This window comes from Lagenorhynchus albirostris, chromosome 17 (genome assembly GCF_949774975.1).
Source record: "Lagenorhynchus albirostris chromosome 17, mLagAlb1.1, whole genome shotgun sequence".
Taxonomy (NCBI): domain Eukaryota; kingdom Metazoa; phylum Chordata; class Mammalia; order Artiodactyla; family Delphinidae; genus Lagenorhynchus; species Lagenorhynchus albirostris.
Window position 1 is genome coordinate 4,740,813 of NC_083111.1, and position 26,142 is coordinate 4,766,954.

Sequence of the window (26,142 nt, forward strand, 5' to 3'; positions counted from 1 at the left end):
TACCACACTCACAACACTTCTGACACCAGATGTGTGGGTTTTTTCCCCACACAAAGCAATTTTCCAGTTCTCAGTGGACACTGACCAGGTGTCTTATAAATTAACACAGTTCTGACACTATCTACCTGGAGATAGCATCTGATCCTACAGGTTATGGACTCCGTCCCATAAGACTGCCCCCACTGCAGATGCCAATTGTAAGCACAGGTTGTCACCTGTGTTTCTGACCAACTGGCTTGACACTGCAGCTTCCCATGACTCCTTTTTCCAGTTTGATTAATTTGCTAGAATGGCTCACAGAAATCAGAGAAACATTTACTTACATTTATAAGTTTATTATAAAGGATACAGATGAATAGCGAGGAGAAGAGGTCCATAGGGTAGAGCTGGGAAGGGTCTCGAGTGCAGGAGCTTCTGTGCCCATGGAACTGGGGGTGCCCATCCTCCAGCCATGGGGATGCATTCACCAACATGGAAGCTTTCTGAAGGCTGTCCTTTGGGTTTTATGGAGGCTTCATTACATAGGCATGCTTGATTACATCATTGGCCATTGGCGACTGATTCAACCTCTGGTCCCTCTTCCCTCCCCAAAGGCTTCCCAGGCAACCAGCTTGCACCCTTACGGGCTTTCCAAAAGTCCCCTCATTAATATAAACTCAGGTGTGGGTGAAGGGAACTTGTCAGATGAATAATAGGGCACCCATTTCATCTTTATCACTCTTATCACTTAGGAATCGCGAGGGTTTTAGGAGCTCTGTGTCAGAAATGGGGAAGAGGAATATATATATCTCAGTATAAGTCACAGTATCACACTTACGTGCATGTTTGTGCATGTTATCTACTTTTTCCATTAGAGTCCTTAATATATTAATCATAGTTATTTTAAATTCCTTGCCCAATAATTTGAACATCTGTGTCATATCTGAGTCTGGTTTCGATAATAACTTTGTCTCTTTAGACTGTTTTTTCTTGCTTTTTGGCATGCTTTGTAATTTTTGGTTGAAAGCCAAGCATGTTTTATTGGGTTATGGGAACTGGGGTAAATAGGCTTTTGGTGTGAGGGTTGATGTTCATCTATTTAGGGGCTGGGCTATATTTAATGTTTACTGTAGCTCTAAGTGCCAGAGGTTTCAAATCCCTCCACGGCCCTTGTTTCTGTCTCCCCTCTGGTCTTTGGGTTGCCCTAAGTATTTCTCTTTAGAGAGAGAGCTTGTATGTTGCAGTGTTTTCAGCTATAATCCACTGTTATTACACTGGAGCTCTGTTGGTGTGCAGTAAGGTGTGGGGAGAAGGGTAGCAGTCTACAAACTTCTGACTGAACCTCACCTTCTAGGGGACCTGTTTCTCAGAGCTGTAATCTTCCTAAATGTTTTCCAGGAGTGTAGCTTTTTCCCTGTCTGTCTTCGTTCCCTGGCTGCAGTGTTCCCAATCCACTTCCTGGAAGCCCTGGCCCGACTTGACTACTTTCTCCTCTTAGGTGAGACAGCGGAGCTGGAAGCGGGTAGAATGACCTTCGTCCTGCTGAGATAAGGCTTTGGCAAAGTTCTTTCCCCTGGAGAGTGCTTTGTGTGGGGAAGGCCCTGGGCTTCTTTCACAACGATCCCTCTTCCCCAGAGCCAGGAAGGGATCTTTCTCAGACCTTCACTGTGAGAACCTGCTAGGATTCCCAGAGGTAAAGCCCACGTAAGTGTGAGGGCCCTTAACACTTTGATTCCCAAGAGTTTCTCACTGTCATATTAGTTCATCCTCAGCCTCTAGCAATTTGTCAGAATTGCCATTTAAGTGTTCCGACCACTTTATAGCTCCAGTGGTTTCTGCTCCAGGTAAGTAGCTCTTGGCTCCGTCTCTCTGAACCAACTTCTCCAGAGCCTGCAGTGGTGGTTTGCCCTCAGTTTTCTTCTTCTTCTTCTTTTAATGTTAATTTCTTTTTATTGGGAGGTTTAAATCATTAAACTAATGACCTCATCCATATTTTGCAGCAAGATAATAAACCGCATGCAGCTATAATCACATTTAACCCCAAAACTACACAGAATTTGGTATAAAAGATTCCATTATATATTTTATTATTTTTTCTTAAAAATTTTCATTGAAGTATAGTTGATTTACAATGTTGTGTTAGTTTCAGGTGTACAGCAAAGTGATTCAGTTTTACATATATATGTAATATATATATAAATTAAATATATATATATATTTTTTCAGATTATTTTCCCTTATAGGTTATTACAAAATACTGAGTATAGTTCCCTGTGCTGTACAGTAGGTTTTGCCCTCAGTTTTCTGATGGGTCAAAGAAAAGTAATTTATTTTCAGTTTATCCAGATTTTGTTGTTTAAGATGGGAATGATGACTTCATGTCAGAAATGAAACCTGACATTTAGAAGACGAAACCCGAAACCAGAAGTTGGCATCTATCAGCTAGTCCTGCGTGCTTATATTTAGCACTGTCTTTTAGAAGATAAACGTCCTTACCCTCCGTGTTTACAGCTTTGTGGCTTCAGCCAAAATTTTAAGATGTCAAGAAAATGTTCCATTTAATAGCCTGTAACATATATTAAATATTTGCATACCTAGTACATAGTACTTTGCAAAGTGACTGAAATGTAATTTTTTGAAAGGAAGAGATAGAGAGACAGAGAAGTTAGAAAGGAGGAAGTCAGAAGGAAAGAGAGAACAAATAGGAACCATAAGGAGAAAGAGAATTAAGATCCAAAGTTTATCCAAAATTATATCAATATAAGTGGCCTACGTATACTGAATAGTAACATGAATAAAAATCAAAGTAGAACATTATATTTTCTTTTTTTTTGGTATACTCCCAAAGGCAGGCAAATTCTTTTAATTTTTATTTTATTTTATTTTATTTATTTATGACTGTGTGGGGTCTTCGTTTCTGTGCGAGGGCTTTCTCTAGTTGCAGCAAGTGGGGGCCAATCTTCATCGTGGTGCGCGGGCCTCTCACTATCGCGGCCTCTCTTGCTGCAGAGCACAGGCTCCAGACGCGCAGGCTCAGTAATTGTGGCTCACGGGCCAAGTTGCTCCGTGGCATGTGGGATCTTCCCGGACCAGGGCTCGAACCCGTGTCCCCTGCATTGGCAGGCAGATTTTAAACCACTGCGCCACCAGGGAAGCCCAGGCAAATTCTTTTAGATAACAAAGAATTAAAATATTTATTCTATAAAAATCCATAGCTCCAGGACTTCCCTGGTGGCGCAGTGTTTAAGAATCCGCCTGCCAATGCAGGGGACACGAGTTTGAGCCCTGGTCCAGGAAGAGCCCACATGCCACGGAGCAACTAAGCCAGTGTGCCACAACTACTGAGCCTGAGCTCTAGAGCCCGCGAGCCACAACTACTGAGCCCGCATGCCACGACTACTGAAGCCCACGTGCCTAGAGCCTGAGCTCTGCAACGAGAAGTCACTGCAATGAGAAGCCAGCGCACCACAATGAAAAGTAGCCCCCGCTCGCCACAACTAGAGAAAGCCTATGTGCAGCAGTGAAGACCCAACGCAGCCAAAAATAAATAAATAAAATAAATAAATAAATAAATAAATAAATATATATATATATATAAACTCCATAGCTCTAAATAAATACTGAAATACCCTTAACAAACAGGTTAAAAAATGTCAATGGAAATGTGTTATAAAGAGATTTCAAGTGGTACCAGACTCATTGCTACAAACTAGAAGTTTAAGGTCAGAGTTTACATAGGGGACATAGTAGAAACTGATGTTTATTGAGTGTTGGTATGTACCAGACCCTACATTAGGCATTTTATCACTGTCAACTCATTTAATCCTTGTAGCAGTCAAAAGAATTACAGCCATTTGCAGAATTGGAAAAGGGTTTCAGAAAGTTCAAGTCACTTGACCTAAGTTGCATAGCTAAACTGATTCAAAACCTCTTCTATGACTTGGAAGCGCCTGTGGCCAAGATTACTAATGCCCATTTTCCCACATTTAGAAATCTCTGCTGTTATTAGATGGAGTCATGGCTGCTGTAATCAAAGCTACAATCCCCAGTCTCACTTGCATCTAATAATGTTTGAAGAGAGTGTTATGTGGCTGTTTCTAGAAATATCCTTTAAAGGCAAATTGGTGCCTATGTCATTTTCATCCTTACCCTTCCTACATTTGCTGCCTGGAAGGTTCTATGATGGCTGCCATCTTGGCGGTGATGGTGGTGGCCACACTGCAGGGATGGCCGAGTGAGGAGCTGTCCATAGCCCAGGTCCCTGGAACTTCATAGAGCAGAACCAGCAGAGAAGGTATCATCCACTCACCTCTGGACTTTCACACAACAGAGAGAACACACTCATAGTTCCTACCTCACTGTTATTTACGATCATTATTATAGCTGAACATCATTTTAAAATTAATATAGAACTCAGTACCTTGTCGAGCAGTGCTGCGTATGGCAGAAATGAAAATATGTGGTGTAAGTTCAAGTTCTCAGGTGGGAGGTGGCAAGGGCTCAGAATCGTACAGACTAGAAATCTGGTGATCTGTGTTTGGCAGTGGAAACATTTAGTTCAAATTGACCTTACTCTACCTTGAAAGCTCTGTCACCTGCTGAGGGAGATTGTAGCATGAAGGGAAAAGGTAAGACAAATTCAGAATCTTGCTATGACTTGGATGTTTCTGCTGCTTTAAGTGGAGTCGCCCAGAGTTGAACCCAGGCTGGAGAGCACCCGTGTGCAAACGGAGGTGTGAGGGAATAAAAGTCTGTCCCAGGAGGCCCTCTCTACCTACAATCTAGAGCCTCAGATGGTTGAAACAGCCAACACCCTCTGTGTCTGATGAGAAGCCCTTGGAAGTGTGGATTCCAGACAATGGCCTTAGCAGAGTAAGACTGTGGTCCTAAGCCTTTTTCCAGCACCTTCCATTAAAGGTTGTTTGCCAGACATGGTATCCAGCACCGTAGCAATCATCAAGTGATAGGTTTTTCCCCTAAAGCTATGCTTCAGATGGTCCCAAGAGAGTCTTTACTAGATGGGGAGGGTCACGGGGAGAGAGAGAGGCAGGGCATAGATGCCAGTAGCAGAGCAGAGCCAGGACAGAGCAAAGTTCTGGACTTCGCAAGACATGCAGTGAGTGGGAAGGGCTTTGAGGTGGAGTGGGTCTGTGGGTTCCATCTGATAAGAGGATACATAGATATTTAGGGAAGCCGACTGTGACAGAACTGTAAGTTGACACTAACACCTGTTTTTATCCTTTTCTACAGTGATATAACCCCTAATCTTTAGCTGGTTCATTCAGGGCAAAACGGGGACCACACTTAGCATCCATGGCAGGCTGGTTTAGTCACGTGACTAATTCTGGCTGATAGGATGTGGTGTTTGAAGCCCTGACTCCTAGTGTGATGATATTTGGAGATGGAGCCTTGGGGAGGTAACTAGGGTCATTCGGTCATGAGGGTTGAGCCCTCGTGATAGGGTTAGTGCCCTTATAGGAAGAGGGAGAGCATGATCTCCCTCTCCATGGCCACACATGGAAGAAAGGCCATGTGAGAACACAGTGGGAAGAGGGCTGACCGCAAGCCAGGAAGAGCCCTCAGGAGAAACTGAACCAGCTGGTACCTTGATCTTGCCCTTCCCAGCCTTCAGAACTGTGAGAAAATAAACGTTTGTTGGTTAAGCCCCCCAGTCTGTGGTATTTTGTCATGGCAGCCTGAGCTAACTAATACAACATCACAATGTAAAAACCAAGCGCCCAAAACCTCCCCAAACCACGGTCACACGTGTTCCCCAGCCAAACTCCTTCTAATAGCAAGCGTTCTTCCTCATTCTTGAGCAGCGTGCCCACTACAGGATGATGCCATCCGGAGGGCAGCGTGCCCACTTCTGGGGACAGCCCTTGTTTTCCAGCCTTTCCAGTCTTAAGGCCTCCTGAGGTGTTGGGCTCTTGATCGTGGCTTCATTAGGATTAAATTTCAGATGGAAGCTGCTGGGAAACACACGCTGAGGACACTTGCTCCTCAGTGGTGTTAAATCAGCTTGTTATTTGTTACCCTCTAGAATCCTCTACTTTACATGTGGTCTCTTCTCCTGTGAACGCTTCAAATAAATCTGAATTCACTTAGATAATCGTACGGGTACTGTAAAACCACAATTAAATTTCAGGCCTTTGTAGTCGTCCAGCCAAGATGCACTCCAATTAGAAATAATTGCTGTTAACGCGGTTACGATGTGGTACGGCCCACTCTGCCCCAGACCTTTGTTCTACAAAATCCCCTGAGAGTCTCTTCTTTATTCTTCAACTAAATAGACAGGCGCCTAGAATATACGCTTTTGGAATTGTAATACAGGAGCAATATTGTGCCTCTCTCTTAATTAACCTTGTTAACCAAGGATTTGGAACATGAGTTGGTTGGCGTAAGCGGGCCTTTGATCCTCTGAATGCACGTCTCTGGTTGAGGAGGAAATAAAACGCTTTTTCTTCTTCGGCGTACGCCAAATACCTTTATGATTCTGGTTTAATGAAATAACGTGTGTAAAGCGCTCAGCTTCGTGCCAGGCGCGTTAACATGAGCTATCGTTTTTAGGATCACAAAAGGAGTTTTTAAAAGGCTTTCTGAAGGGACAGGAAATACAGGGGCGGAGCTGTCGGAGCCATGCAGGAAGCTCAAGAGAAATCAGTCCACAATGAATCCCAGACGCCGCATTCCCTGAGACGGTTGCTCCTCTAAGAGAATCTTACCCCCAAGATACTCAAACTCTCATTTCTTTTGACTCTCACAGGGTCTTCCAGGATACTTCTCATCCCTTCCCACGCTCCACCAAAGGATGGGAAGAGACAAAGGCTGCTCTTTCTCTTGCAAGGTAGGTGCTCCCACCAGCCTGGGAAGGAGCTCCAGGGATACGGTAATTAACATGTTTCTCTTAATCGTGCTTTTATAGTTAATCTCCAAAGCGTGAAAACAGTTGGCCAGTTGATTAAACTGTAAGCATACAATAGATCTGAAATGAAGGCAGCCCTGAGGAATGCAAATGGATAAAATTTTTCATTCTGTGATAAAAATACCTCACAAGGACCCCAACTTGAAATACTAAATGAAGCACTTGAAATTACCCACATGAATATGATTTCTGGCTTAATAGGGAACAGGTCATCTAACTCAGTAGAATATCATTTCTTCAGGGTAAGAAGCAACCATTCTTGAATCTCTTCTAGGAAAGAAATGTGACCCTATTTAGAGTGTGGTCTAGAATCACTGCCCCTCGGGTCACCCAGGGAATGTGCAGGAAGGCTCCCTGACACAGTGGCCCTGGTGCACCCTCACCAGGATACCCAGGGCTAGAAGCAAGCATTTGTGTGGTTACTGTGCAGAGGGGGACATGGGAGGCTGGCCTTTCTACACCAGGCGGCACAGTTTCAACAAGGCCAGGGCTGAGAGCAGGGCAAGGGGGAATCCAGAGCTCTGTGTCCTCTGGAGAGAGGGCACCCAGTTCAGCACTCACCCATCAGCCCTCATCTCCGCTGCCCAGCGCGGGCTCAGCCACAGCCAGCCCCATTTAAGCCACCTCCCCAAAGACCAAAGCGAAAGGCAGTTCACGAGAGAGAGGATTATCTCACTTTCACATCTGTTGCAAGCAAATGACAAAAATGGGCTGGTTTTTTTTTGTTTTTTTTTAATTTAAAAAACTCAACAGAAAAGCAGTACGCAACATTATTTTCAAAGGCATTGGTTGAAAATACTAGTCCGGACAGCAGACGAAGAACTTGTGGTTTCCAGATACATTCGGTTGGACAAACACTTCTTCATTGAAACAGACATTGCGTAGCTTTGGGTATCAGGTGACATCAGCCAGAGTTGGTCTTTAGTCTTTCTTCTTATGGCCACAGAAGCCATCCATTGCATTAAAGACACCCATATACTCAGCCAAAAGCATTCCAAGCTTGAGGGGCAAGAAACTAAAGAGAACACAAGAGTGAACTTTCCCGGTTATAATTCATGAAAGCATCTTTACTGGCTCCGCTGAAAAGCAGGGCCACTGACTTGTTGCAGAAGTCATTCACACACGCCCACCTGAATGTCCCTGCCTCATGGTCACTCGGGGCTTGTCCACCACGTGGGAGGACACTGGCCCAGGGTCTCTGGATCTCTCCTTGCTTTATTTACACTATTCAGCCTCCAGGGCCTCACTACACTCTGTAACGATGGACAGGAAGCCGTGAAGTCCTGTGGAGTCGTGAGCCTGGCTTGCATCCCAGTGCTGTCACCCGCAGTGTCACTGGCCTCTGGAGACTCAGTTCCTTCCACTGTCAAAAGAGGTCATCGCTCTTTCTTTCTGGGACCACTGGGAGGATTAGATGCAATAGCTCCTCCGAGCTTTGGCGTGACCCAACTAAGACTGTTCATCTTCTCCACCCTGCTCACCCCTCCTGACACTCTGACCCCGTCCAGCCAGATGTTCACACAGCAGGGCGAGGAGAGGCACAGCAAACAAACCGGAGACTTGTCCTGGGAGTGAGGTGAAGAAAAGGGCCCCTCCGAGGGCAGCCCAAGATATCCAGGTGGCTCCTGCCCTCCCCGGCTTCCGGCCTCTGGTCAAATGTTACCCTTCTCCAGGAGATGCCCGTGCGGACCTTACTGACAATTCAGTCCTGCCGTGCTCTCTTCCACTCTTGCTCTGGGATCACCTTCTCCTGCTTTGTATTTCCTTCATAGCACTGAGGACCACCCAGAATATCTTTCTTTTACTTTACTTTCTTGTTTGTTTGTTCCCTCCACCAGCCCCCCGAGAAGAGAATCTCCAGTGAGAGCAGGGACTCTTGTCTCTCTTGTTCTTTGCTGCAACCCAGATCCTGGGATGGCCAACAGAGCACGGCACACACACTAGCCACTCTACTGATGATTGAATAGATATTTGAAGGAGTGTGTGATGTGGTTCCCTGTCACTGAACTTCTTCAGGTTTCCAAAGCCTTCTCAGGACCTATGCAGATAGCTCCCCAACTGGGCCCAGAACTAACAGCCTATGAAAGTAAACGTAACCTCCATTTTCTGACTCATGGGAAGCACCGCAAGTATGCAAATTTGAGATGGTGTCAGCAAATGGGAACAATCGAGGGATCAAAATCCATTCATTTAACAGGTATTTTTTAAGTGGCTCCCCTCTGTAGGACCTGGAGTCATTTGTTGATACGATTGACACATTACAGAAGTAATAGAAGCAGATACTGTTACCTTTTTAAAAACACTATGAAGTATATAAACCTTGGCATATATAAGTACGACTTTTCTTGCAGGATAGCATCTACTATCTTCCTGACTGCATATTCTGGTTCCAGAATCGGTAACAGAGAAGGACAGCTAGGGGGTCAAAAAAAAAAAAAGCCGTATATTAAGAAATTAATAAAAGCAATTCTTAAAAATAGGATAAAACAGTTGTAAGACATTATCATTTATTTGCTTCTTTCCCTGCCAGATTTGATCTTTTTCTATACTTACTTCCTTATTACCTACCTGGCAAATAATAGCATAACTAGGATTCGAAATGGAAAATGATTCTAATTAATACACTGATGTTACAATATGCACATATGTGAAACCGTATTAAATGAATGGTCTAAATGTTGTAAAGCGAGTCTTTGAGAAATCACTGCTGGGACTTCCCTGGGAGTCCGGTGGTTAAGACTCCACGCTCCCAATGCAGGGGGCCCAGGTTTGATCCCTGATCGGGGAACTAGATCCCACGTGCGTGCCGCAACTAAGACCCGGCGCAGCCAAATACATAAATAAATGAATATTTAACAAAAATAACAAAAAAAGAAAGAAAAGAAAACTACCTGCCTGTCATCTCATGAGTGCAGACTGGGTATTTATGCCCCTTCAACAATTTCTGGTCCTTCTGTGCAATCAGGGAGAAGGCAGGATGGAGTCAGGTGGCAGAAAGGGGGTGCGACGGGAGTGCCGAGGAGATGGGGGAGGAGGTCTGGGCCACAGGGTGGCTGCAACTTGGATACAGCCTTGATAACCCATTGCTTATTAAACCCAGTATCTTAAACACAACTGCATTTGAGGAAGGAAATTCTGAAACCATTTATAAATCAGGCTGCATGCTGGAAAAATCTTTTTAAACAACTTTAGAAAACAGATAGAACAAAATAAAATGGATGGCTAATCATTTTTCAAAACATAGTTTCTTTGAAATCAGAGGACATGCTTACCCAGTAGTACAGCCGTCAAACATTCCAGTGTTTATAAAAAATGGGCACACAATAGTGGTTTTGATCCCGTTTTGTTTCTTGGCAAATGTTTCCATAAATACCGATTCAGCAAATCCAAAGGCTGCAAATTTACTTGCACAATAATCTGAAAAAAGACAAACGATGCTAACGTATAGCGTAAAGTTTTTAAATGTCATTACATTAAGGTTTCCTCGTAACATGAATATCAGCAGAGAATGGGACGGCAATTTCAGAGTCCTTATTCTGTATGATCTTGGTCTGCTCCACATGGAAGGGGCCAGGAGTGAGCGGGAAGGACCACGGTCACCTCAAGGTCAGATTACAATGACCACGTGGATTCGCGGAGAAGCAGGGCTGCGGGGAGCCTCCTGAGGGGCGGGTCACACAGCCGGCCTTTACTCCCGTGTTAGTGATGGTCAGACACTCTGCCAGCCATGACACGCGGCACAAGATGTGCGTCCTGTCCCTGTCCCTGTCCCAAAGAACTGCAGCCCAGTCGGGGCAGGAAGACACACAAAAGGAGAAATAAAATAATAGGTCAAGTGGGAGTCTGGGCAGTGGAGATCAGTGTGGGCCATGATACTCAGATCAAATTTTCTTCCAACTCTAATTCTTCCACTTCCAGAAAAAAAACAAAGGACTCTGTCCCTTCCGCCTCAACTGCTCAAGTTATCTTCAAGTGCAGGGGGAGGGGAAACTGGTATTTGTGTCAGTTTTGAGCTCTCTGTCCTCAGGTACGCTCACTTCAAGTAAACACCTGAATATTCAATTTACTAAATGGAAACGTGGGGAGAAGAGGAGTTTAGGTGGACTTATCCTTTCCTCTGCCTCACACGATGCACACCTCCTGGCTTCGGTGGGAAGCAGCTCCTCCAGCTGGCAAGATCCAGGCTACACGTGCCAGGTGTGGGCTGGTGGGGGCCCGCTGCTGCCCAAGACAGTGGGAAAGCCAACAGAAGAAGGGGCCGGGGGGGGTGTCCTGAGCCGCTTCTGGGATCATCTGAGTCGTTTGGTAGAAATGCAGCTCTCTGAGCTCCTCGACCCGCGAGATGAAGAGGTGTGGGTACGGCCCAGGGCCAGGGAATCTGCATTCTAAATAGCATATCTGAGGTTCTGACACAGGGGAGCCACCACTCACACTGTGGGAACTCAAAAGGCTTACACTTGTTCCTAAGGGGAGCACGGGTGGGAGAGACGTCCGTCTGAAGACAGAGATGTTGTGTCCAAGAAAAGGATTAAGACGAGCTGTAAATACACTTGTATGATTTCAAGACCCGTGATTTCTCAGATGTACGAGAGAGGTAATAATAACACCTGATGAATTCTAAGGAGGACAGAGGAAGGGAAATCCAGGGTACAGGGAGATGTGTACAGACTGCTAATATTTTGGGTGATGGGTGGTTCCGGAAACCTATCCACGTAGCTGAGACGTACTTGCTGAGACTAGTGTTGTGAACCTTCCACCACACTACTCAGCTCCAAAGCACTAGGCAGGGCCCAGTCGGCCAGCTGGGCCGTCCACTACTGAGTGCTGCAGTTAGGGTTCCGGTGGGTGAGCCTCCAAGAGGGACAGGACTTCCGCTCCTCCTAGAACCAGCTCCCCAGTGGGCCGCCTTCACCGAAGATCTTGGCGTACGTCTTTGTCCCCTCCCCACCGCTAATGTCAAGTCAGTTGCCAGGGAAATGGAAGTCACAACAAGTTCCTGCAAGTCTCCAACCAATGGAAAAGCAAAGAGGTTAATTTTAGGTTTCCTGGGGTGAAGACATTTTCTCTAAACTCACGGCTAGGGGAGATCACTTAATGGAAACTTAGGAGGGGTGAGAGTCCTCCTGGTATCATCCTGATAACAGTGCCGGGTGAGCTTTGGGGGACGGTGACTATGCTGATCACTTGTGTAAGAAATTTATCAGTAGGGTCTCTCTCTTTCTCTCTTTTTAAACCCAAGGGATTGCCTAAGACCTAACGCTTCCGAAGTGCACAGTTCAACTTCGTGTACGTATAAACTGCTGGGTGATTTGGCCGGACCGTGAAGTTCTCAACCACTTACCTTACTTGAATATCCCTCTTGATCTATTATCCTTCATTATGAGTGCATAAGGTCAGTGCTGATTATTCAGAGCTATTACTCAAGTTAAAGTTACAAGAAACTTTGCAATTGTGAAATATCACATTTCTCTTACCGGCCAGTCCATTTACTCCAATTAATCCAGCTGAACTCGAAATGCAAACCAAATGTCCATGGTCGTTAGCGATCATCGCAGGTAGAAAGGCTTTATAAGTCTAAGAAGATCAAGGTGAAATGTTTAACATTTGATGCCACATTTTATATTTTTTTCAGATGTTTATAAGATCACTGTGATTGAAAAAAAAATTAAGCTCAAAAAAATACCTGAAGGCACTGGGATATTCAAACTTAACCGTCTGGGAAATAACCATCTTAACCGGTTTAACCTGTATCGATGCTTTCCTGATGGCAATTCCAATATTATTAAAAATAACTTATTCAGACGTATATTTTGCTCATGTTTGACTTTTAAAAACACAGTATTAAGACAATAATTGAAGCAGTATAGGAAACTCTTAGTTGTGGCAGCCACGACCCACAAACCAATAAGAACACTCAAGGATAAGATTATTTCAACTCATGGTGCCTTTTTTCCTCCCTGGGCTTATAGCTGAATTTCAAATTTTTCTGAACATTGTTCACAGGACATGCGACTGCTGGCTTCAGTTTAAAAATATCACTTTATTTTTAAAGTCATCTATACTTCTCTGAATAATGGTTTCTTATTTTTATTCCATGTCATAAAGGAGAATATCTGTTAGACAGGAGACACACACTGTGTCTCAGTATGTATTATATAGAATACCTTCACCTTTCCTGTGGGACCTGGGAAAAAAAGCTAAAAGAGAAATAAATTTGGGGACATGTATGCTGCAACAAAGGAATAATGAATCAAACATGGATAGTTGCATATTTATAGGAAATAAATTTATATTCGTATTTTCAAATAGGAATAATATGCATAAATATGAGAAAAGGGATCTCTAATAAAAGTCAAACAACCTTTGTTCGTCTGCATCTCGCTGAGTTTCAGAGAGAAACTAACAGAGAGAGAAGCGGAAAGTCAAAGAGGCGCCAACAGCTCAGCGTGACCCACGGCATCCTGAGTTCCGATGGTCCATGATGATGGGCATCACTGCTCCGTGGGACACGCCCCTCGGGAGCACGGTCACCACGAGCTCTCTGACCCTCAGCAGTCACGTGCCTACTCCGGGCAGGTGCTCAAAGGGCGTTTGCGAACCCGCCTGGGAAGAGTGTACAGAGTGTGAGGACTCGAGGGCATGACAGGGGCCAGGGAAACACCAGCAGCTCAGGAGCAACTAGCAGGGGAGAGAGAAAGAGGAGACCAGGATGGGGATGCGGACAGCGGTGGGGAAGGAACACAACGCCCCGGGGGTGGACACTTAGGAGACGACGCCCTCACATTCATGCTGACCGTACCTTCTAACCTCTGTCTCGAGAAGGAGCGGGGCATTTGCAACAAGACAACATCAATCCCGTGCAGTCGTTCCTGAAGGAACTCGGTGGCCCCTTAGCTCGGAATCTTTCCATCTTTCTCCCCAAAACTATACGGAACGCTGAAACTACCACCAGCAGCGTTACATTTTTGGTGAAACCAGGGGACACAAAACGTACAAACTCCAAATGGCATGTGAAGGCTGTCACAGGAGAGCTGGGCAGGAGCCCGAGGTTGGCGTGGGGAGAAAGGAGGGGGTCTCTGAAATGTCCGGCAAACTCTCACTCCCCGATGGAGAGAGCTGGTCTGGGGGACAGGCTGTGGGCAAGAGCCGGGTGAGGGGGCAGAACGAGGGCACATGTGGCTGGGGAAGCTGACGTGACTGGTCTTTGCAAAAGCCAGGAAGACGCAGCCTGAATGTGGGCACGTCGCCTTGGAAGTCAGGGCTATGCCTCAATGTTCAAGGCCCCTAGTCACCAGGTGGGACTGGTGGGAACTCTCCTTTCCCTGGTTAGGTACCGAGTAAGGTGACCATGCGTCTTGGTTTGCCCCGAACAGACCTGATTGATGCTTGCTTGTTAATTACGCCTCCTTTCACTTCAAGAGAGTTCTAGCCAGGAACTCTCTTAGGCAAACGATAAGGTCACCTGGTCATGTCTAAGCACGGTCACTTTTAACTTCTATGGTCCCTTGTCTCACTGGGCTGTTTTAAGGCTTCTTCATGAGGGATAGTACCTGACACAGGTGGGCCTTCAGTTCATGATTATGACAGGAGGAGAGGACAGTTGTGTCTTTGTAGGATTCTCTGAGCAGAGGTGCTGGGAGGTGTAGGTTAAGTTGGATCTGGAGAGGACAGCTCAAGCTAGAATTAAGAAGTCTGTGCTTTATTTAGAGACCAATACTACTGTAAGAGAACATGAGGAAGGCCAATACTACTGTAAGAGAACATGAGGAAGGCACTTTAAGATGACACAGTAGGGGCTTCCCTGGTGGCACAGTGGTTGAGAGTCCGCCTGCCGAGGCACGGGACACGGGTTCGTGCCCCGGTCCGGGAAGATCCCACATGCCGCGGAGCGGCTGGGCCCGTGAGCCATGGCCGCTGAGCCTCCGCGTCTGGAGCCTGTGCTCCGCAACGAGAGAGGCCACAGCAGTGAGAGGCCCGCGTACCGCAAAAAAAAAAAAAGGTAAAATGACAGAGTAACTTTATATTTATAATGAGAAGAAAAAATAATTACCCATAAATGTGCTTTGAAATTCACATCGAAAGACTTTTCCATAAGCTCATCCGGGCAGTCGAGGAACTTTTTGCCTGTTACGATTCCGGCATTGTTGATGAGGATTGAAACGTCGCCAACTTCTTTCTTAACCTGAATTGAATAAGGAGCACAGCATCACCAGTGCAGTGCAGGCAGACCTCGGAGATACTTCGGGTTCGGTTCCGGACCTCCGCAGAAAAGCAAATACCGCAATAAAGCGGGGTCACACGAATTTTTCGGTTTCCCAGTGCATATACAAGTTATGTTTACACTATACTGTAGTCTATTAAGTGTGCAATAGCATTATGTCTTAGAGACAAGTTGCCTTAATGAAATTTTTTTTTTTTTTGCTAAAAATACTAACCATCATCTGAGCCTTCAGTGAATTATCGTAGTAACAAAGATCACTGATTGCAGATTACCAGAACAGACATAATAATGATGAAAAAGTGTGAAATACTGTGAGAATTACCAAAATGTGACCCCGAGACATGGAGTGAGCAAATGTTGGAAAGATGGTGCCAACACTGTTGCTCAAGGCAGGGCTGCCACAAACCTTCAATCTGTTAAAAACCTTCAGATGGAAAAAAAAAAAAACACAGTACCTTTGAAGTGCAATGAAATGAGGTATGCCTGTAATTCCTTACATCATCCAGGTTCACTTCCCCATAGTTTTATATGCTTCCTGTCCTTGTTAACTCAGACTGAGTTCATGCGCTCTAAAAACAAAGTATGTTTATCTCCTTTGCAGAGTTTATGGCGCACCAGAAATCTAGGTCTGATGCCTCTCTACTCATGCTCCTCCCGTCCTATGATGGTTCCAACACTGCAATGCTACTTTCCTTCTACAGGTAGAGCTGCTCTTATACTCAGTGGTCCTATGCTAAAATGACGTATGAGCAGCACCCCATTTTAATTAGTGCAGTGGCACACCAGGCATGACAGCCATGCCACGTAAATCACGACCTGGCCCGCACAGCGATGGGGGCGGGGGGGGGAGACGGAGGGTTTACGATATTCACATGCATAGTTGAAACACACCGTTGAGCTCAGAACCCGACCGTCCTGTTCTCACCAGCTGGCTGGTTCCCTTCTCCCCAACACAGACTTTCAGGTGTAAGATCTGTGAAAGGGGGATCAGGGGCCCGTCTGCGGCTGTCACACCGGCCAGAGTAGGTGTCAATAACCTTCAGGAATAAAAATTCCGGGAGCGCCACTGGAGCCTTCCCCTTAGAGCAGACCTTCGGCATGTGACCCGGGCCCTTTGTCAGAAATGAGCAACAGGATTTTCTAGGCTTGGCGACAGGGGATGCGGCTGTCCCTCTGCCTTGTGTTTTGAATTTCATTCCTGTAATGTGTCGCACAGCAGGGGCCCTGTCCCCCGCGAATCAGAGGGCGCCACTGGTTGCAGCACCACTTACATCTCTAGCTCTGTGTGTTGTGTGCACACGTGTGGGTGTGCACGTATGGGGGTGAACCGGCCTATGAGAATGGTGCAGCTGGGCACAGGGAGGCGGTACTACTGAAGCCAGGCGGATGCTGCCACCTTCCCCATCTGCTGTTGCAGAAGGCCCGGGTCCCAGCAAGGAGGCTGACGTGCTGGGTATCCACCAGCCAACGAGATCCACAGCCTGGGGGGATGCAATCGAGAAGTTTCCGGATCTGAAAGTTTGCCCCTTGTTTACTCCTTTTTATGGGAAAAAAATCTCTGGTCCCTATCGTCTATCAAGAACAAGAAGTGGAAATGGTTGCTTTATAGTATCAATATCTTAAGGTCTTTTGTGTTTAAATATGAACCAGTCACTGCTTAAGAGTGGCTGGAGACGTCAGTCATAGCCAGCGGAAGTCAATGTGCCGGGCGATTGGCGCTCCAAGTGCAAAGAGCTTACTCTGTGAGGGTGACCAGAGCAAACACCCCTGCGCTTTGAAGGGTGGTCCCCGCACAAGCCCATGCCAGTTTGTTAGGTCTGGATCCCCAGACTCTGCTGGGCAGCCTGCGACTGGTGACGGTGGTGGTCACGGACGTATAAAATGTAAAGACAAACTTAAAACAAAAGAAACTCACTGGCCAGGGATCTGCGCTAGGGAGTGAGGTGAGAAGCCGCAAGGGGATCCGGGTTCGAGCCGACAAGCTGTGCAGGAACCTTCCCACAGGCCGGTCTGCTTCCTTCCTTCTCGCTGAACTGGGGAATTCTGAGAGCCGCAGAGAGTGATGTGTGGAGCGCTCGTGCCGGTGAGCGGGATTTCCCTGAAATCCTTCTCAGGGAAAAGAGGCGGCCACCAAACAGGTGCGTGCCTCCATGAGCTAAGAACGCCCGTACCGCTGGCCTACCGGAGCTCGGGTTTCCTGAAAGCGTTCTTTCTAAGTGCATCTGTGTCACTGCCAGAGCAGCAGCTGCAGTTGAGTCTTTAGGATGAATATTCTGATTTTCATATGACCACTTAAGAGAAATACACGTAAATGGAAAGCACTGATGGGGGCAGGGGGGACAGCTGGACTTACGATGAGGCTAGATATGGGTTCACATCCTGGCTTGGTCCCATGCTAGCTCTGTGACCCCAAACAGGTTATTTAATAGCCCTGTTTCTCAGTTTCTTTAGCCTCAAAGAAGGGTGCTACGGCCCATCTCTCGCACGGTAATGGGGGCCAGCACAGCCAGCACACGCGCTGGTTAGAGTGCATTCTTCAGAGTTAAAACTCAAGTCCCAGCTGTAGCTCTGCTACTTATTACCTGTGTTTCTCAGGTAAGCGACTCACCTGCCCTAAGTTTCCATTTTCTTATGTGTGATGTGGAGATAATAAGAGGCCTGACTTTACAGGATTGTGATATAACTCACACAGGGTGCTAAGCACGGTGTATTGCACACAGTGAGAACTCCAAAATCCTAATTCCCACTCTCCAATATTTTTTAAAGTAAAGGGATGCGGGAGAGGTACATCAGCACTGAGGAAGGCGAACAGACAAAGAAACTGACGGATGTCAAAGAATTTACGTAGCGGTCTCACTACCCGTAGGAAACAGCAAGCACCCAAGATGTACCTGGTCGGCCACTCTATACACTTCCTCCTTCCGGCTGCAATCACAGGTATACGCATAAACCCCTGTAGCTCCAGCTTCCTGAGCCATCTTGCAGGTCTCCTCATTCCCCTCCTGGCTGACATCCCAGAGAACAAGCACCGATCCCAGGCGGGCAAATTTGAGGGCTAAGAGCCTTCCAAGTCCACTCCCAGAGCCTGTTATAAGTACGATTTCACCAGCAACATTCTTCTGTGGCCTTGGGATTATGGCAAAAACCAGAACCTCCAGAAGGGCAAACACTGATTTTCCCAAGAAAACGAAAAACGTCTTGACTGAGTTCAGGTTGGGCGCCATGTTCTGGCTGACACCTGTAAAGCAAGAGAGACTCACGTGAGGACCTCGGTATCCATTCCCTCCGAGCTTGCTTACCCCACGGAGCTCACACTTTCTGCAACAGTGAAAGAAACCAAGAAGCATGATGTAAACATCTCTCCCGGCAGCAGACTCTCAACTTAGAAAGGGGAGGGAACCCACAGGGACCATCTCGGCCAACCTGCCTTCATAGCAGCAAGGTCATCGCTATCCGCGCACCTGCTAAGCATTATACGGGACAGAAATGTTCAGTAATCAGGAACTGTACATGTGCCCAGATTTAACCCAAAGGAGAAGTTCACTGTTTCTCATAGTTAACCTGTCTTCATAATAATCACAGGTCCTGATTATTCACGGGCAAAGCCTTGACCATGTGGTGTTTATGACGTAACTGCTCCCTTCTGGTTTTATTTTTACCTCCGTTTAGGTTTCTTATTTGCACTGTTTTCTTATTTGCACTGTTGTTCTTTAAAATCTGAGATTCAAGAGGAAAATGTAAGGAGGGGAATAACCAGACGTTCGAAAGCTTTCCCCCGGACTTGCTGTCAGCACACGGTACCCCTTCCCCACGCTCTGAGGCCCGCACGCCAGATCACTTACCACTCGGCCCTGTGATTGTAGGATATCGGTGGGAGATGGGTGGGCCCTGCCCCTGCCTAGCTGTGGAACCTGGGGCGGCCCACGAAGGCCCTCTGGGCCTCGGTCTCCGCACCTCTACTGGTCCTGTGGCCTCGGGTGGTTTTGCAGATGGGATGAAAATGTCTGCGGTGCATGTGACCACAGTGCTGGCCAGCAGTAAGTGCTTTACGATGTTACCTTGTTTCTCAGACCCACAGGAAGGCACTCAGTAGGTCTGCTGAATGAATAAAAGGCCTCCCTTTGACAAACGCATACAGGGCTCAGTGCTTCCATCCTATCAGTTACTCACACTTGAGTGAGAATGAGTGTATAAGATGCTTCACTAACAACCAGCTGAGAAAGAAGGGAAGGTCTTATTTCCTCCGGGATGAGGAGAGAAGGGGCAAACTGCTGTGGGTAGAAGGCTTCCCTGAATGGAGTGGTCACCTGAGAGGCAGGGATGAGGACAGAAGATGGACATCATTAGTGAGGTGAAGCGGTTCTTCACTTACTCTGCAGCTTGGCTGGGGACAGACTAATGCTCACAGATTCATCTACGGGACGGCTTGAAGCATGGTCAGACCCTGAGGAAATTGTGACTTAAATTGTTGTTTCTTGGCTCATTCTACAGATGGGACTGAGGACCAGAAGAATATGTGTGTGGTTTAGCCAGGGTCCCTGTGCTAGTTCGTGCAGGCCAGGTGAGTTCATTATCATGTTTACTGAGCACCGGCCCCGGGCAGGTAAGATGCTGGTCCCTGGGGCTGAAGGGGTGGGCAGCCTCCCATAATCTCTGCCCTGGTGAGACGCCTCTCAGGGTCTCCAGCACCACAAGGGTGGCCGGAAGCCTCACCACTGTGCTGGCTGACATGAAAGTTACCGGATTCTAGACTTCGGTGTTCCACTGTCTCAGTGCCGGCGTGATGCAAGCCCTAAAACAAGCCCCTTGTTAATCCCTGTCCTGGCAGATTCTTCCTAGGTTCTCCAGAGCCTAGCATCCTGAGGTCTCCCTCATTTGGGGTTTAGGGTGTCTGCTGGGTACCTGCACAGGTAGTGAGGTCTAGAGATTAAGGTTTGGGTTGGAATTCGGGATCTGCCACTGACCTCTCAGCATCCTTGCTAAAAACTGTTGCATCTCTTCTGCCTCAGTTTCCTCATCTAAATAGCGGGATTCTACGGGTACATGCCAACATTTATGAAATAGGGAAAGTGTGCAAGTTAAATGAGGTTAATACAGGTATTAAGGAAAGGAGGATAGTATGGTCACTACTACCCCGTAGGAAACTTCTGAGCAGACTGGGGAAGAACAAAGAAGGGGGCAGCCCTCTCCAGGAGGTAGAGGAGGGCGTGCTGTGGGATCTCAGCCCCCGCCAGGTTACGCAACCCCTCCACCCCCCGCCCCCCATAACGCGGAAGCCAGGCACATGAGAGCGAAGTAAATAATAGCTAGGGCTGTGATTGGTGTTCCTGCTAGCAATGTGAACTTCGGATCCTCAGCTATACCAAAGAAAGAGGGTTACAGCATGCAGACGATGTACCCAGGCAAACGTCTGGTTCTGTTCTGGTATAAAGTTTAGCAAGTCAGGGAGCATGTGCATTACATTTAATCAGGCTGAAGGCGTCTTTGGTGTCTCCATCCCATGGCTTTTACCCCCTTAGTCCAAAAGCTGAGCTAACTTGGTGCAGCCTAAACAGGTGACTTCCGCCTCCCCGGCCAGGGCGCGGCCGCAAGTCGGCCCCGGTGCCCGGGGGCGGAATGGGGTGAATGCAGGAGGATGGCTGGGGAGGGGCAGGCAGATGCACAGAGCAGCGGGGAGCAGGGCACCTGGTCAGAATGCCCCGAAGGTGACGAGGCGACCAGGGATCAACCCCGCGCTGCTCCGGGATGGGGCGGGAGGCCACCAGCTCACTCCTCGGGGGCTCGCGGCGCTCCCCCGCGCTCGTCCCCGCCGCCCAGGCTCCCGGACTGCGCCGTCTCGAGCCCCCGCCCCGCCTTGACCTTAACGCCGCCAGCGGGCCTCGGCTACTCACCCGGGATGCGCTGTCCTCGCTGCGACCGAGTGGCCGGCCTGCTCCGCCACGGGCCTCGCGTCACTGGTTCTCAGCCTCGCGAGGTTCCGGGTTTATCCCCGCGCCGCCGGAGACAAAGTCCAAGGGCGGGACGGCCACGCCCGCGCGGGGGTGGGGCGCCCGGGGACCCCGCCCGCCGTGTGGGCACGCGCTCTTTTTTTTTTCCCAGGCAGCCGCGTGCAGGAGCTGGAGATTCTGTCGCGGGGACCCATCGCGCACCTGGATTCCGAGCAGGAGAATCACCAGGGGATGTTTAAACATTGCGATGCCCAAGCTGCACCCGGGATTATTAAGTCAGAATTGCCGGCTTGGCAGGAGGCCCTGGTACGAGCGATTAAAAAGCTCCCCAAGTTGGGGATTGGCATGTACACACGGCTATATTTAAAATGGATACCCAACAAGGACCTACTGTAGAGCCCGGGGAACTCTGCTCAATGTTATGTGGCAGCCTGGATGGGAGGGGAGTTTGGGGGAGAGTGGATACATGTATACGTATGGCCGGGTCGCTTTGCTGTGCACCTGAAACTCTCACAACAGGTAATCGGCTCTACTCCCACATAAAATAAAAAGTTTAAAGGAAAAAAAAAAAAGCTCCCCAGGTGTTTTTAAAGCACAGCTGGAGGTTGGGACCCCCGTAGAAGAGAACCAGGGGGCGGCAGAGGCGGAGTCCCTGCAGGAGGGGGCCAAGTCCAGCCTCTGAAGCCTGCAGTGCGGAGCACAGATACCAGTTCGGGTCAAAGTGTGACTCCTCCGCTTGGGATCAAGGTCTGCAGCTTCGCTGGCCCGGACTTTGGCGTGTGGGCCTGGGGGAGGCGGGTGGGGGCGGAGCTAGCTGGGGGCCGAGGAGAAGCGGAAGAAGTTTGTTCTGACTAGATCAGGTTGGGAAAAAGAAAGTCAGCAAGTGCTTCTGATCCAACCGGTGTTTATTGAACGTCTTCTCTGTGTGCAAATATGCAGAAGACATAGCAGTGCTACATCTGTCAGGGGAAAAAAAGAAAAAAAAAAAGAAAAACATCGGTTAAGAACCTTAGCTAATCATTTAATATGAGTCACCACTGAAATGACTGAGGTTGGAGTTTGATGCGTGGCGTGAGGAGAAGAAACATCTAGTTACAGGGTGCTGAAAGAAAAGCTGGGAGTCGGGACAAGATTGCCTTTGGAGTTCAGCCAGGGTTGAGTAGCAGGTCCAGGAGTGCTGAACACGCAGAGGAGAGCTGGTTAGCCAACGTATATCTGGGACAGACCTGGGTATGTGAGGAACTGCACCTTTGTTCTTTATTCGGCTGTGAGAAGAGCCAGGTGGGCTGTATAAGCCTGGAGAACGGGGCAGGTGTGTTCATTGGTTTCAAGTCAGCGAACATCACCCGAGGACACGTGCCGTGGGGGGCCTCTGCATGGCTGGGGGAACCGCAAAGTCTTTTTTTGGGGGGGTGAGACACAGTCAGGAAGTGCACACCTGCAGATGATACAGACATGCAGGGTGCTGCCCCGGGTGCATGGAAGAGGGGCACCTGCAGTCTGGATGAGGAGAGGTAGCTGGGAAGAGCCTTCCCCACTTGGGGACAGAATGGGTCAAGGTGCGGGGGGCACTCAGCAGGGAGTGAGAAGTTGGGTGATGGACACCAGGTCACACAGCCCACCTGCAAGTGCTCAGATCGGGGGACGTCGGAAAACGGCAGCCTTATGTCATCTTCATGGTTTCTCTGAGAAAAATCCTAGGCGGTCTTTCTTCTTTCTGGTGAGAAGTTCACAGCAGACCTCAAGAAAGAAGTCTCCAGCAGTATTAGAAAGCTCATTGAAACAAAACAGGAATGTAAAGCAGTGCGGCTCCACTGATGATGCAGTTCAGGGAACTAGAGGCCCCGCCTTTGGAGAAGGCCTCAGTCTGACTTGGTGTGGGAACGCTCAGTGGATGACCATAATCCTGAAAACTAAGAAAGTACATTTTTTCTTTCCTTTTTTTTTTCGGTACGCTGGCCTCTCACTGCGGTGGCCTCTCCCGTTGTGGAGCACAGGCTCCGGAGGCGCAGGCTCAGCGGCCATGGCTCATGGGCCCAGCCGCTCCGCGACACGTGGGATCTTCCCGGACTGGAACATGAACCCGTGTCCTGTGCATCGGCAGGCGGACTCTCATCCACTGCGCCACCAGGGAAGCCGTAAGAAAGTGCTTTTAAAGGGTCCTTTGTGGCAAAGGCTATAGGGACAGATAGTTTATGATGGCAGATGTACAGTAGAATGGGCTAATGAACGTATGAAAGAAAATGCTCTAACTTTATTCTTAGAGAAATGCATATTAAATCATTCCTTGCCTTCCAAATTGACAAATATTAAGAGAGAGAGAGAGAGAGAGAGAGAGAGAGAGAATGTCTTCATATGGAGGTAGTATAAGTTATACTGGAGAGCAAGTAGGTATCAGAAACTAGAAAGGTACGTAACCTCTCACCCAGTTCCACATATGGGTTTATCTTTACAAAATAATCAGATATCATTTGTTGATTCCAGGAATGGAAACTGGCTACTGGGAGTCATGGTTGGAAAGGAGAATTCTGATTGTATTGATTCATGGAAGTGTATTACTCTTTCTGGCAATACATATATTATTAAAAAGAAACTGATCATTAATTTCTAAGAAACATGTGCAGATGGAGTACTCTACAGTCATTTAAAAAATAAAATCATGTTCTCAAGGATATAGAAAAATACTCTTCACATAATATGAGTTTAAAAAGCATAGTATAAGACTAAATATATGATACGATCCAACATTTCTATGAAAACTGTATTTATATGCATTAGAAATGCTGGTAGTGAATTCGCCAGCATCTTGATATTTTTTATTATCGAATAGTGGAATTTTGGTTGGTTTTTATTTTTTCTTTGTGTCTTTTTGTATTTTCCAAATTTTCGATTATGTGCATGTTTTTATTTCATAATAAAGTGTTTCTCAGAACATATATACACAGACATTTCCATTCAAGATGGCAGACAAGCATTTTCTGCCAAAATTCCATTGAAATGAAAGGGAAGATGTAAAAATGTGAATACAAACAAAGTAGTGCTAGAAAAAAAGGAAAGGATCTATCAGTGAGGACTGACTAGAGGTCGGTAAGCAGATGGATCCCATTTCCAGAAACCAGAGCAAAAGATACTTAACCTAAAACACACCCGTGGCAGGCACTACAGAAATGAGTCATTCTTCCCAACAAAACCCTGAGTAACTACAATTCAGTAAATAAACACGAAAGAGTGGAAATAGGACACAGGGAATCCGGATGGAATAAGAGTCTTGATATAAAAAACAAAACACTGAAAGTACTGAAGTAAAATATAGAAAAATTATTTTGTAATTTGGGGCTAGGCAAGCGCCCACCCTGAAACCATCAATTATTGATCTGACTCCATAAAAAGTGCAAACCACCACACAGTAAAAAAATATCATAAGCAAAATGACAAGCAACAGACTAAGGAGGCAATGTTCTCACATAAAGAATCGACATTTGATAATTAGGCATAATTTAGAGCATTTCTCTAAACCACTCTGAGTAGGGCAGTAGGAAAAATGGGTAAAGAAATGCACAGGAATTAATAGGCAAATAAATTATAAATGACTGAAAACATCTGAAAAGATGCTAGATGTCACTAGTATTCAGGAAAATGCAAACTGAAAAAGAATATCCTCTTTTTAATCCATTGATATCGAGATATTAAGAAGTTAGAGAAAATCCAGGAATGATGAGGGTGTGGGAACACAGGTATTCTCGCGCACTGAGTGTGAGAGCAGATTCTGATGTATCCTTTATGGAAGGTGATTCGGCAGTAGCTCTCATGCCTTTGACTCTGCTCTTTCACATCTAGGGATCGATCACATAGGAATATTGACACTTGTGCATAAAGAATTCTCACTGAAGCTTGTTTGCAATAGCAAAAAAATAGAAACTCCGTTAATCATGGTGTAGTCATATAATAGAATTCTATGAAGCAACAAAAAGGATGACGTTAGAACTCTATATACTGACAGGTAAAGATCTCCACGGTACGTTAAGTGAAAAAAAAAAAGTACAGACTTATCCCATGAAAGTTAAATTTAAGATTGCACTGTGTGTGTGTGCGTGCACGCGTGTGTGAATACAGATGGAAACACTTAGAGCAATGGGTTTGAGGACACACACCAAACTGTTCAAGTGGTTACCCCTAGGAGGGGACCAAATTCAGTGAGGGCCATTAAGGGAGACTTCTCGCTTTAGGATATAGGTTTCTTTTTTTTTTTTAACTTAATTTTTACTAGAGTATAGTTGATTTACAATGTTGTGTCAGTTTCCGCTGTACAGCAAAGTGACTCAGTTATACATATACATATATCCACTCTTTTTTAGATTCTATTCCCATATAGGTCATTACAGAGTATTGAGTAGAGTTCCCTGTGTTCTACAGTAGGTCCTTATTAGTTATCTATTTTACATATAGTAGTATGTGTATGTCAATACCAATCTCCCAGTTTAGCCCTCCCCCCTTTCCGCCTTGGGAACCATAAGTTTGTTTTCTACATCTGTATGTTTCTTATTATTAGACATTTTACAAATGTTGTGCATTATTTTGTAATCTTAAAAACCAAAATACCGTTTAAAATGGACGTACTGTCTGTTTAGAAAAGACTCATTTTAAGAACAGATTGTCAACACAACATTGTAAATCAACTATACTTTAACTAAAAAAATAAAAGTTTTAATTCCAAATCTCCAGGAAAAAAAACAAAAAGAAGACCAGGTTGCCTTTGGGAATTACTTTGTAAAATAGTGGAAGAAGTCTAGTCAACAGGTGACACATTCAAACTATATTAGTTTTACCAAAATGTATTATTTTGGGATACTGTCTGGATTTGGTTAGAAGGAAATTATAAAATTCTCAGAGAAAAACAAAATTAGCTTAGAAATAGATTTGTTTGTTCCATGGCAAGAGGAAAGCAGTGTTAGCTGGGACAGAAGTAGGAAATGGGTGTATGTGAAAACTTCAAGGAGGTACAAAGCAGAGCGGGCTGATTTTAAGGGAATTAATTTCCAGGTCTTAAACCCCACATGTGATCTTTCCTA

At 46.5% G+C, this 26,142-nt stretch overlaps 1 protein-coding gene across 1 annotated transcript; it reads right to left on the minus strand.

Moving 5' to 3' along the window:
• Window positions 1-7,615: 7,615 nt before the first annotated feature.
• LOC132508422 (epidermal retinol dehydrogenase 2) lies at window positions 7,616-21,152 on the minus strand. The gene is made up of 7 exons (XM_060128580.1): window positions 21,017-21,152; window positions 18,017-18,363; window positions 14,955-15,086; window positions 12,379-12,478; window positions 10,177-10,321; window positions 9,194-9,319; window positions 7,616-7,919 (listed from the first exon to the last, which is right to left on the minus strand). The coding sequence occupies exons 2-7, from the start codon at window positions 18,347-18,349 to the stop codon at window positions 7,826-7,828; spliced, it is 930 nt and encodes a 309-aa protein (XP_059984563.1). The 5' UTR covers window positions 18,350-18,363; window positions 21,017-21,152; the 3' UTR covers window positions 7,616-7,825.
• Window positions 21,153-26,142: the final 4,990 nt, after the last annotated feature.